The 14,028-nt window shown below is 44.7% G+C and overlaps 1 protein-coding gene across 1 annotated transcript in view; it reads right to left on the bottom strand.

Moving 5' to 3' along the window:
* Nucleotides 1-11,457, bottom strand: part of LOC117240397 — a 42,812-nt gene extending 31,355 nt beyond the window's left edge. Inside the window, 4 exon segments of the mRNA XM_033506436.1 lie at nt 7,761-7,908; nt 9,190-10,068; nt 10,070-10,167; nt 10,233-11,457. Coding sequence (XP_033362327.1) covers nt 7,761-7,908; nt 9,190-10,068; nt 10,070-10,167; nt 10,233-11,265 — 2,158 coding nt within the window. The 5' untranslated portion in view covers nt 11,266-11,457.
* Between the last annotated feature and the right edge of the window lie 2,571 nt (nt 11,458-14,028).

Below are 14,028 nucleotides of genomic sequence, written 5' to 3'. Positions count from 1 at the left end.
TTCAACCCGGTTCACCCCACCTTCGTGTTCTTCCTTTTTGCATTTCGAATATGTCCCGAAGGCTACCGTCCCACAAGCGCGACTCTCCGGTGGCGCACGAAATCGGTCAACGCGTGGTTTTCTACGATAGGGCCACTCCAAGCCCTGCAGTGTCCGGATAACGACCGTGTCTATCGTTGGACGAGACAGAGAGGCAGAGATGCTGTGGCTCTCGATTAGTGGACAGGGTTGCTTGCAACGTTTCGAGAGTAGAGACGCGCGATGAAAATCGAAGCTTAAGGGAACACGTTGCTAGAGCAAGTTCCGGCTAATTGAGCGTTTTGGGACGTTGTAAGCGTTGTATGGTTTTGGGATTGAGGCGAGGCAGATTGTTCGATGATAGGTGTTATTTTGGCAGACTCGTGGTACGGTTTGATGGAACTTTGGAAAGTTAGCGTAGATTGTATCGCAAGTGTAGTATGTTACGTTTGGTATAGTCTGTTTGTTATACACATCATGATATTTTTATATCTTTTTTGTTATGTTCTTCTGTTTTCTTGATTCGATATCTCTTGACGAAGTTAGACGAATAATTGGTCATTGATATTTTCAATACACGTTTAGTCCTTTTCAACGAGGAATGAAGTAATATTTTGTTATGTTTAGTATGTTGATATATTCTTTGTTATATGTTTTCTTGTTTGTTATACCCTATGTTGCGTTTGTTATAATTGGAGGATGAAGAAGAATAGACGAATTATCCCATTGATATTTTCAATGCGTGTTTATCCTCTTTCCAACGAAGAGCAAGTAATACTTTGTTTATGGCAATGTACAGTTTAACTGTTATTAATTATCAACATTTGTTAATCTTCGTATTCTTGTCTATGCATAACTAAATTTATTCCTCGAAACGTTTCTCAATCCTTTAATAACAGTTTCCCTATATCTCCTTCTTCTTCTTACTATTTGTCTGTCCATTGCAGAACGATCTACTTAAACCACTTTGCGCTTCCATTCTATTATTTTTCTAATTACTTCCATTATCAACAACTTATAGACTAATCTACCAATAACTCCCCCCTTCCCCCTAACGAATCAATTCAAACCGAGGCTTACATTCTTAATAACAACTATATCGAATTAACTACACAGCCTTAAGAATCATCTTAATCTCTCTGTTAACTTCCACCTTTTATTCCTAAAATGGAACCTGTAAGATTACTACCTACGATCGAAGATGAATCATTAGCATTCGAAGTAAAGGGTTGCTAGCCGATCTCCTTGGACCCGGAAGAATCGATGCCGTGAAACGGAAGACAGACGAGTCGATATCGAGACCGAGAGACTCGATTCGCAGACTGAAAAGAGAAAAATGGTCTGAGGGGGTTGGTTGGTTCAGTCAGCTCGTGGAAACGCAGGAAGGGGTCGTTATCTGTCCGATATCGTGTACGAACAAGGTAAGGGACGAGAATTAGAAGTACGAACCGCGGCTGAGTGCAGAGCAGAAGAAGAACTGGATGATATAAGGGAACCTACGGAGGGTTGTGGAGGCGGGGGCCAGGTCGGGTGGGTTGAAAGGGGTGGCTCGTAATATCCTGGCGAGTCCGCGGGCTCCGTCATGTGTGCTTAATCACTTTCCAGTCGACTCGGCAGTCTGCAACCCCATTATCGGGGTCTCACCACCCGGAAAATTACTCTTTTATTCTCGAACAACTCGAGCTCCCGGTGTTCCGTATACCGCGATATTCTCTGTCTTTCCGTCCCTCGTCCCGCTTCTATTCCTTGCCTTCTCCCTCCGGTCGACGACTTCGATGCTTTTCGACTATTTTTTCTTTTTCTTTCTATTTTATTTCGTAGAAGAGAGCGGACAATTCTGTGGTTTGCTTTTCACTGATTTAGTTGCGACAATTACACGATATCGTTAACATTTAATCGGTTATAGTTACCGGTGGAGAACTATGGGGTTCGTGACTGTCTCCGCAGGGGAGGAAACACGTTTCCCGGGGCGAAATCGACAAGGGGATGGTTTTTGAGACGGAGGGTTAGCATAGGTACCGTTGCAGACTCTGCTGCTTTAATCGTGTCTCGATATCAAAGACTAGTATGAAATGGAGATTATTGTGAAAACGTATATACGTGTGTATAATTGAATCGCTGAACGTTAAGATAACTATTACCTAGAAATTTCTTTATGTGAAAATTTGATACGAACAATTTTACACAACTACTATTATTAACGAATTGACAAGTTACAAATTCTAGGATAATCAACAGGATAATCAAGTAACTTTGAATTCCTCAAATTTCCGTGTAAAATTTCATTCGTTTCATTAGTAAACTTGTTACACTGTTGTGTAATGAAAATCGTATGGTGTAAGGATATTTATTAACTTTGGTAACTCGTAACCTACGACTCGCAAAACTTCGCTAACAATATTGCGTAAGATGTAGTTCGTAAAAAAGGCGGTTTCAACGATCCTAATATTCTAATCTTGAAACCAACGAGAGGATCGTTAGTAGGAATCCGCGAAAATCTCAAGGGCGCGTACTTGGTTCTCCCCTCGAAGGTGTAGGGCTGCCGAAAGAATAACTTTCGCGAAAGAAGGACCTCGTTCTCGGGCTGACTCGCGTACTCGAGCCGAGGTACTCGACGTCTGCTTGCGATGACGATACGTTCAAGTGGTATTTTAACACTCGAACGAGAGGAAAAGTGTATTTACGGCGGCGCGAGGCCGCGACACACGCGTGGAAAGCCCGACAAAGATGTCAAAGTGACCGCTCGAAGCGGCGAGAAAACTGGAGAACCTACTCGTGAAGGATTACGGTGCTCGAAGAATCGCAGCCACCGGTGAAAGAGGCCGAGTGGCTTTCTGCTTGCAACACGCGCGCGCAGGGGTGCCACAGGGGTGGCTATGATACTCCTCCTGGTCTTGTTTGACGTTCTATTATGTCCATTAATCGACTGGGTTGATTTGCTTTCGAGAGAAGATTCGTGAAGTTAGTGTGGCTTATTCTTGTGTAACGGAATAGGGTGCAAATTATTTGGGGTGCCTTTTGTGAGTTGCCAGTAGTACGTTTGAACAATCGTAACTGCTACATGCTATTATCGCAGCTGTTTATGATGCTTATTGTGTAGGAGAGATTCCGGGTTGGTTTAGGTAACAGGGGAATATGATTATTGATATTAATATTCGTATTATTATTTTTGTTAAAACGGCGAATTCATGTAAGATTTAATGAAAGATACGCAGTTGGTACATCACAAGATAATAACAATTGTTTGGAGGAATTTAAGGGTTGAACAATATTACACTTGTTTGAGTGCCATTGGTGAAAATTGTTTAGCTAATTTGCCTGTATAATTTGTAACATAACTGCGCGACTATTTTTGCATATAAATTAGCATAAATTCGAACCTAACAAGTCAGTCAATTGCCAAACCTCTGAAACTCTATCTACATCGGAAATTGGCCACGCCAAATCGTACCAACCAAATATACAGAACTATCGGAGCAAAAAAGGCAACAGGAGGAACAGTACGAAGAAGCGGCTGATAATCGCGACGGAAGCTCGAATCGACGGAAGTACTACGAAAAAGCGAGAAAACTTAAAAGAGAAAGCTCGCCTACGTTGGGGGAGGGGGTGGTGTGAGAAGAGGAAAATTAAGCGGATCAATGGTGGAGCAGGGACTCGACGCTCTCGACTCTCTGGTACCCTAAAGCCCACCTTTACTGTCATCACCCAACTCTTTTCTGTTTCATGGAATCCTGGAATAAACACGCGGTGAAGATATAAAAGTGCGGCTAATTAGAAATATATTCCTGAAAGCGAGAACATCGAGCGAGAGAAAGAGCTGGGGCTGTCTTCATAGACGTCGACTGGTTGGTTTCGAACGCTGGAGAGACAAACAGAGAGAGAGAGAGAGAACATGGAACAAAGCGAGAGAAAAGTCGAAAAGCAATGCGTTAGACAAAGATATACGCGATGAGTAACACACAGCGACATACCAGAGCGACCTTACGAAAGAGGACGCACAGAGAAGTAGAATATGGACCGAAGCGAGAGAAAATCTGGAAACTAATGCGTTAGACGAAGATAGACATAGTTGAGTAACACGTACATACAATACGAACCTCCGGGAGGACACACGAGCAAGCAATGGTGCAATAAAGTGAGAAAACCAGCAAGCTAGTGCGTTAGACAAAGATAGGCATAGTGAGTAACACGCATACAGACATAGTAAAGGAACGGAGAGGGAAGGAAGACAGGGACGAAGAGATGACGTGACGTGGGAGGAGGCAGAAGAGGAGTAGAGAGAGGTTAGGGGAGGGTCTGAACGAGAGAGGTGGTGGCAGTGCTCTTGGTCGGGTGCTACGTAGCACGAGAGAACGGGTGAGTGAGTGGGTGGTGGCTGAACAGAGCCGAGAACTTCCTAGAAGAGGAACGAAGAGGAAGAAGATTCTCTCGGTGGTTGTAGGAGAGGGAAAGAGGAGAACGAGGGTGAACTCGAGCTTAGAGGGAAGGAAGGAGCTGGAGGAAGTGTAGGAGGAGAAGAGGGTGGGGACAAAATGCTCGCTCGTTTGCAAGACAAAGAACCTGAGCCGCCGTACGAACTCGTAGTCGTGCATAAACGCTATCAACCCCATCTACATATTCCAGGGACCTAGGGGACGTGGGTGAGCAGAGGGTGACGCGAGAACTAGGCCCGAGGCAGAAGGAGAGAAGAGAAAGATAGCGCGCACGCGCGCAGACACGTCCAGAATCTCCGGGTCGGCTTTCTGTCTTCGTTTCTCTCGATTTTTTTCCCTCCTTTCGCTGTTGTAAGTTGAAACGATCGCTTTAGGTGGAGACGAACCGAATTCGAATCGTTCTCCTTCGGCGATTTTAGTTTTGTAGGGAGAGAAACGTATTGTAAGGATAATGGAGCGTAATAGAAATTGGTGGATGGGGTGGTTTCGGTAAAGTCAAAGGATGTGGAAGATTTCGAAGTTTGTGGTAGTTACAGGGTTAAAAAGAGGGCTAATTTGAAAATACTATTGCTTTTACTACTAACTTTAATTCAGCTGTGCAAGATGATCCTGATTAAGAAATACCAATTTCGAAAGTTAATTAACAACTTGCCCGCAAATTAATGCGAGATCACGCGATGCTACAAAACCGATTCTCATCTCTCTCGACCTCGCGCTCCTCCTAAAAATAAAGAATCAGAAAACAGGCCAAGTATGCCTGAAAAATTCCGTGTCACCATCAAAATCTACCACTATTTACTAGTTTCCCAAGCTTCCTCTTACCCATACTTGACATTAATTATCCTTAATTATAATCATCCTTTTGATCAGGTTCTACATTTCGTTATTATTATTATTCATTCATAGGTCTTATGTTGATATTTATTTCGCCTATTAAATACTGTAACGGGTACTGTACTTTATACATTTTTCATATTCCTATTATGTATATTCTATGCATTATTTTCGCAGCTGTAAATCTCCCATAAGCAGGGTAAATACAATGGTGTACCGATACCATATGTAACCACCGTAACTATCGTTATCTGTGAAGACCGTTGGTACGCGAAGAAAATACACCGGTCATCGACTATTAATCCACATTGGCTGGCGAGATGATAGCGAAGGGTTCCCAAAAGAGGCAGGGGAGGCGGTCTCGGGGGCGGGTGCAACGAGAGTAGGAAGAAGAGAAGCTGTAGAAATAGAGAGGCGGGTTGAAACCCCCTTGACCCGGCGCCAGAGGGAGGCTGCATGCCTGGCTGATTAGCCTAATGGTGAGTTCTCCTCTTATTCTCCTACTTGACGCCAGTTCGCGAGCCTCTCTTCTCTCTCTTATCCCACCACCGCTTCCGTTCTCGTCTCCCTCTAACCTTCTTTGTTAACCTCTCTAGGGACGCCCGGTCTCTTCCTACTTCTCCATATCTCTCCCTCCGAGTTCGAGCCGCGGCATCGACAGCGGACCCTTCACTCGATAAGAAATATTCCTTCAATTAGAACCCCGCAGGAATACCAATGTTTGCACGACCACCACCAAACGAGACCACGTAGAGACACAGACGTGTTTTAATTTGCCTCGAGAGCAAAAGACACTGTGCAGCTAGCTCGCTAACCCGGCCTATGTACGTAGCCGACTCTTGAGAGGAGATTCTCTTCTTTGGAGGCTTCTGGAAATGCTGGATCGTTTTATCATACGGCGAAGGCTGCGGAGATTGTTGGTTTGTTTTCGAAGAGAATTCTTGGTTGTATATTTGCTTGATTTGAAGTGGAATTATGTGGGTAAGAACGGAATGCATCTTTCTAGCTTCCGGCTACGTGATTGGAAATTTCGACATCGATATTTTAAAGATAAAAATTCCCATATTACTATACTTTTTTTAAAAACTAATTTTTAAAAGAGTTCGTTTTATAGCTAGATACTTTGCTTAAAAACAAGCAACCGGATTAATGTTTCTGATTTCAGTGATTTTACTTTCGCTTGGATAATTCGAGTGTTAAGTAAAGAAATTTCTTGAAACGAAACTTCGAATTAAAGTTGCTCATTTGAGTACGGTTTGGATGAAACGCATCGATGAAACATGTTATCATTTGAATCGTTTCGTTACTTATTGTTGGTCGAGACAAGCCGCAGACAAAACCTGTTTGTATTGTTCGTCTAGGACAGGGACGATGTTTAATATTTGCGCGGATCGATACAGTGAAATGATACGCGAAGAGTTTACCGCTAGTCAGACCGTGTTGCTCTATTACAGGGAACGAGAGAAGTATTCCATCAATTACAATTTGAGAGAGTTGTCAATATTTGCGCCGACACTAGTGGTTTAACTTCGTAAAAGAATTATTGATTCAACCGATAGCACGGGGTGGAACCTCTCTGTGTATGTTTTGCGGAAAGTTGATGATGGTTTAAGGTTAACTTCCAGAATCAAGAGGCAAAGGGACGAGGAGTGCTGTTGGATGCCAATGCCTCACTTGGAGTTTAACAATTACACGATAGCTTTATGGCCACATTGTATTCATAGAATTAACACGATCTTACTTTTTTCTAATTGCAAACATTTATTGGTAGTTTTGTTACTTTAAAGTTCGAAATTTCAGAGATCTAAAAATTGAATGCACGTAGATTGAACACACGTTTTTGAACCCGATATGCGAATCTTCACAAGTTTTAGAAATTTAGATCTGAATTTTTGACATTTGAATTCGAGTTTCTGAAATTTAAATTTGAAGTTTTGAAATGTAAACGTGAATTGTTGAAGTGCAGATTAGAATCTTTGAGATTAAAATTCGAATTTTTGAAATGTAAATTCGAAGTTTCGAAGTTTCAATTTGAATTTTTGAAATTTAAATTTCTATGTTTAAATTTGTACTCTCGGAATCTCGTAGATTCGAAACTTCTACTCCCTTTTATCGCGTGGTTATCAAGAACTGAAGACCACCGAAACACTTCTTCGAAATGAAGAATTTAGAATTCGGAGATTAGCAAAATTAAAGTAAAAAAAGATCTCTCCGTGTAAATCAAGCCCGTTTTGAATGAATATTTCATTTTTCAGAAACTCCAACTTCTACAATTTTGAAATTTCCAGTTTTAAATTTAAAAGTACCCGTGTAAATTTCAATCCTACTTGAACCATTAATTCGACCACTGAGTTCAATATTCCCCCTCCAAAAATTTCCAATACACTGCTGCAAGAAAGAACTAAAGAAAAAAACGATGTAACCATCGTTGAACCTGTTCGAAGATACAATTTAAAGGCGATATTCGGTACTCACCTGCCGCTGCGGCTGCTTTACCCGCATCGAGCGTCCCGTACGGTGGAATTCCCATATGAGCAGGCGGTGGCTGAGTCAGGTGGTCCCCATTGGGGCAGAAGAAGGGCAAACCGCTCGGATGCGTCCCCGCCAGGCCCATCTTGCTCGCCTATAAATCAAACAGAGAAAGGGGAAACGGTTAGCATGAACGGGCGTTGTGAAATCGAAAACAAGTATATATCCGGCGTCGTTTTCGACACGGTATAGCGTACAAGCCTCGCGTGTCGACGTTGCATTATCGTTATCGAGTAATTAATTAATACGGTGTTGATTAATGCTTCGTTAATGCAGCCAGGTAATTAGCAATCCGCCAGGGGATATCAATTAATTAATTGATACTCCGGAAGCATCGACAGGTGTTTGCGTGAGACGATATAAATTGATTTCTTTTCTCCATCACCTCCCCCCTATCGTTTGATCGATGATGCGCCGGCTGTTTTGCTAATTGAACTTCGAAATTTCAAGATATCGACGCTTTATGTAGAAGAAGATTAATCGGGTTTTAATTTATGGATTATTTCTCCGTTCACGTGTCATTGAGAAATATAAATTTAAAATATTCAAACATTGGAATATTCAAAAATATCGATACCGTTTCAATATTGAAATATTAAGAACGCGAAACATGTATAATTAAAACGGATCGTAGAGGTTAAAAAATAAAAAGACTAATATTATAATTGATCCCTAAAAACGAAGAATCCCCGATTGATCAAGTGGTGACTATAAAGTTATCCTTGATCAAACAACGATCAGCCAGTTACCATCAAAACCATCCCATTTACCACAACCTTCCTATCATGAACAAGTTAATTTAACGATCGAACAAAGGTAGTATCCGATTCTTTGATCGGCCCCTGTCGAGTACCATTTCCGTTCCTCCCTATTTAACATAGACATTAGCATCGTTGTCCTTGACGGCATTGGACGAGTCGTCCCATCGGCGAGGAGGACGACACGGAGGACTAAAAAGCCCTCGTTCTCTCGTCGAGGAGGAAATATAATATACAATTCAATAAACTCTCGAAGGGGGAAAAGCACGCTTATCGAGAGGACGAGCTCGAGCATTAATTTGCAAAGACGGCGGCAGCGGCGCGCGCTCCTCGAACGTTCGAGGGTTCGTTCTCTCGTTCGGCTTTCCATTCGCCGGCTTGACGACGTATCGCCGAATTCGAGTGGCCCTTCAACGTCCTCTCGCGCGACGAGTCTCGTCCCTTCTCCCTTCTCTCTTTTCCTCTTCCTAACAGTCGAGCAGAGAAGAGAATTAGTTCAATCTAGGCACGGCGCGAGGCTCGCAAGGTCGCATAGCCTCAACCCCACCGAGGTTTCAACTCTCGCGGCGGCGATCGATACCTCGTCGAGTGGTTGTCTCTTATCAGTCGGTGCTTACCATGAGTGCGGCGGTATCGCGCATCGATCTGACAGCGAGTAATAGTCCTGGATCGAGAGGCTCCCGCTCCATCCAAGTCAGCACCCTCGACAGTAGACCGACGGTCTCTTCCGCGGTCGGCTCGTCTTCATCCTCCTCCTCTTCCTCGTCCTCCTCGTCGTCTGTCCCTTGTTGCTTCCCGCCCTCGTAATCGGCCCACTTCTCTTCCGCCTCGATCTTCACCCCGCGGCAATGATCCTCCTCCAACTCCTTCTTCCTGACGCACCAAGCTTCGCTGCTCTCGTCGTCGAGGATCCATTTGCTCAGTTCGTCGTCGCTGACCTCCAGACCCACTTCCCGAGCGACGTTCTGCAGCTCGACTAGAAGCATCCTGTCTTCCTCTTGATCAGACGCGTGTATCCGAGACGATAAAGTGAGGCCGATGATGTTGTTCGAACAACCGATCGAGGGGTCATCGCGATCTCGCGGCAGGATCCAACTTCTTGCGAAGGTTTCTGACCTGACGCTGAGCCATGCTCTGTGCAGATCGGCGAAAGCTTCCTTCAACGTGAATCTCTTTAAATACGTGGTTAAAGTATCTGTTTCTTTATTAGGATTGGAGATTTTCCGATGGACTCCGTAGCAGGCTCTAGAAAGAACACCCGTTGCCAGTCTGACTCTTAACTCTCTAATTACGATCCTCATTTCGAGGCAATCTTTCGGTACCACGAACAACCTGACTAATCCATCCGCAGCCACGCAGTCAGCCTCTTGTGGCAAATAATCCGCGGTCTCAGCGACCAACACAGCTCCGTCGGGATGCATGGCCATCGCCGTCACGGCAAACTCTCGATGGAACCACCAGAGGAACAGATCCACCGTGAGAGAACCCCTGCCACCACCAGCGTAGATCACAGGCTGGCTGAGCATGTTGACTCGTCTGAGGCAACGTGGCCGCCAATGGCGACCGGTTACCAGCAGTCGCGTCCTGTGGTGGCCCTCGTGATCCGCCGCCCCCACCACCCACACCCTCTCGGAATCGCCAGCTGTGGAGGTGGCGCGACGTCGTCCAGGCAGGTCCCGCCAATCCAGGAAGGACACATGTGCGAGGTAGATTCTACTACGGTCGTAGCTTTCCAGAGCGTTCCTCAGGCTCTCTATAACGGACGAATGAGTGACCGGAGGGCAGCCTCTTATATTAGCTTGCGTGAACTGCTCTGTGACCTTGTCGGAAGTCGTGGAGACAGAAGAGGAGAACGGCGAGGAAGAGGAGACCGTCGAAGAAGTAGGAACACAAGTAGACAACGTTGATGGCGTAGCAACCGCAGATTTCTCCGTTATCACCTCTCTAACACTTCGTGACCTGATGAAACACTGTCTCTCCTGTTTCCTTTTTCTGATTCTATCTTGATGTGACTCGTTACCGTACCTTCCAGAATCCACCGTATTTGCTTCTTCGTTCGTTCGATCATTTCCTCGATCATTATCTTTGCTTGAATTATTCTCCCGAGAGATAGCTCCGGTAGACGTAGACGAGGTGGAGTGTGCCGGCGATGAGATGCTCGACGGAGGCGAGATAGACCTTCTAGACGACGCGTCCGTGAAGGAGGACGCAGCTGGCGAAGACAGAGACGTGGACGAAGATACCGTACCATCGCCTTGATTGGGATCATCCTCGGTAGTAGCGATCCGCTCGCGGCGGCGTTGTCTGCTGGTCGGCCATCGTTGCACCAGGGTGCCGTTTTCACGGGGCTCGAGGCCACTCTCCAGGGGCTGGCGCATGCGCGCCGCCCACGACGATCGACCCTCGCACGCTGCCACCGCAGACTTGCTCGTTCTGGTCGTCGTTGTCGTCGTCGTTGTCGTCGTTGTTGTCGTCGTGGTACCTTCATTCTGAGACTGGCCACTTTTAACGGTTTTCTCTTCTTCGTCAGCCACGTCCGTTGCCTGTCCTGTTTCTACCTCGGCTTGTCGACGTTGCTGGTCATGATGATGATGGTTTGGCTGATGACTATTAGCGCCACGTATAGCGATAGACCTCGATTTGGAGGTCGCCCTGGCGTTGAGGCGCGTGCACTTGCTGCCACGGGGCGACATCGTCCACGGCGGAAGCGTTCCCGCGGCGGAGGAATCTCCTGGCCAGCGGTGGCCTGCGAATCCCACGGATTCGGTAAGCGTTGGCGCGCGCGCGACCGTTCATCCACGGCGTGCCGGCTTCGCCTACCAAGCGATGACTGAGCGAGCGGCCGCGACGCAGCCGTCAAAGGCCGGAGCGGGAACTAGAAGGCTTTGATGTACCGCCGCCCCGGCGCGCACAAAGCGAAAGCGGCCCCGGCTCGTTGGTTGGCATGCCACGGGGGCGGGGGCGGATAGAGCGAGAGAACGGGAACACGGGCGAGCGCGCGCCACGGGTATCCAGTCAGAGAGAGAGTCGGAAAGAGAAAATCGGTGCGAGAGCAGGAGAGAGAGGTACAGCAGTGCCGACAGGAGGAACTGGGCGGCAAGAGGAGGATGAAGGAGGGAATACTCGCAAGCAGTTGCGAGACAGAGACGGAATACACCGCCGGATGTACAGTCACCAAGTGCTTCGGAGAAGGTTTAATATCTCTCTCTCGCTCTCTCTCTGTCTCTCTCTCTGGTGATAAAGATAAAACAGCCAGCGGAATTAGCGTATCGAGTCGCGGTGCTCATTGATCTCATGGTGACATCGTTTATACATATTGCTTCTTTATCTTTCTCTCAAATTTCGTAGGTTGCAGTTTGGAATTATATATAGATTGGTGTTTGTAATGTTTGCGGTTTCAGGTTTGTTTGTAGATTGTGATTTTTATTTCACACTGTCGTTATTTCATTGTACGTACGTATTTCTGACGAGGTGTACATGAAAGAGATTTCCATGATAAGCCAGAAAGGTACATACGTGTTTAACGATGCGAGGATGATAAGTTAGGTGAGGTTAGTTCGAGGATTTGGTGATGTATAGGTGGATGAACGTGAATAGTAATCGATGACCTATTTTAGAATCTTCTTAGGCGAAATTCTGTTGTCGGTGGAGTTTCATCTGCTTCCGAGTTTGGTAGATTGGTAGAACGTATTTATGAAATCGTAGAAAGCATGTTCAAAAGACGTTTAAAACAATTGACGTTATCATAGGACTTCGACAGAGGAATTGGCAAGTGAATTTTAATTTGAAGAGTACGTTTCGATGAGGACTCTATAGAATTTGGAGAAATTCATCTTCGTATCTGTTGAAGTGGGTCTCACTTCTAGGAAAACTCTACATCTTCTCTAGTGTTTAGTTTTTCTTAGTCCTGCGAAAGCTACAACTAGCGACGAACGCGACGCGTTCGTTGGCCCTGGCACAACGGTTCTCTTTCCAGCGGCTTCTTTGGTCTCTATTGTAGTACCGCGGAAAGATCGCTGACATACACACAATGTCGACGATAAAGCGCAAGTGTCGACAAGCCGAAAGGGCCGGAAGATTTCAATAGGCCTAACGACCATCGATATATTTTCGGCACCGCAGTCGTTGGTTGTCAGTTAGCCACCGGAGAGTCAAGTGTCGAGAGTCGTTAATCGACAGTCGGGAGTTATCGTAATCATATTTATATCACCGCATTAAGTTCACGTTAAATAATTATCGTTTTCCACTGTAATAAATCCATCTATCAATAAATTACCATATTAGGATACAGATCACTGGAAATCCTAATTTCTAATATTTCTGAATAAAGAAATCCTATAATACATTCATCCACGCATTTCTTCTCTCTATTGCGAGATAAAACCTCAACAGTATCTAGAGAATTAATCGTAATAATCTACTTTTCCCATTTCGTTCATCATCGTACAATGACATACTCGTGATTATTCGCTGCTTGTAAAGAGATCTCGAATTACCTTCTAGCGATAATGAAGACTCGGCAAAGATGGAAGAAAATGCGGAGATCCTAAACTATCTTTTTGAGTGATACTTGACTCGGAAAATGGTCGTACTAGTAGGTTCACGACTAACAAGTATTCAACGACGATATTATATACGCCAATAAAAATTATACTTAAACCTTCTAATCTTGGAACAACCTTTCAATTTGATATCTAATAACTGACTTTTTACATTCGCACGAACATACCCTTTCGAGTACAATTTGACAATAAAATCTCGTTATATTTTCAAACTATAATACAAATCCTACGTACTTCATAATGTATACATGTTAAATTCTATCGGTAATCGTTTCGTTAAAACGTTCCACATTGTCAACAAGCACTCGTATCGAAAACCTTAAATAAAAAGAAAAGAAGAAAATTCGTGGAGAGATAATAAATTGCAACAAACCAATAAACACTATCTGTTATCGAGAAAAGTGCACGGTTAAGCCTGTATAAATGCTCTCGACGATCGCAGAGCGTGCACAAGGGGTGAGTGTACCCGTCTGCGTGTCGCAGAACGTAGTTACCGGAATAGACGTTCCCCTTGGAAAGGGGGTTGATCGAGCGAGCCACGTTTATCGGTGCTCCAATTTGCACGGCAGAGAGGTAGACTCTCGCGAGGCTTTTTTTTCGTAACTGGAGCGAAAGATCATCGCACCGAGCTATTCGAGACCGCATATTGTCCGATGCTTCGTTTTCAGGGGAACAAGACGCGACCGGTCAGACATTCGCTTTAGGAACTCTCCATATCGAACTTCGTTTTTATTAAATTCTGGCTTCATTTTTATCTTTTTTTGAAGATTTTTAGTACTTGGTGTTTGACTTTTTATAGGTTGAATCCTTTATTATTTACTTTAATTACTTTTTAATTTAATTTACTTAATCACGCGGTTAATTACTTTTTTCATATGTTACGTTTATCTTTAT

The sequence above is a fragment of the Bombus vosnesenskii genome, unplaced genomic scaffold (genome assembly GCF_011952255.1).
Source record: "Bombus vosnesenskii isolate JDL3184/JDL3185 unplaced genomic scaffold, Bvos_JDL3184-5_v1.1 scf7180000014621, whole genome shotgun sequence".
NCBI lineage: Eukaryota > Metazoa > Arthropoda > Insecta > Hymenoptera > Apidae > Bombus > Bombus vosnesenskii.
The sequence above is the reverse complement of the archived record's forward strand: the minus strand, read 5'-3'. Positions and strand labels throughout refer to the sequence as shown.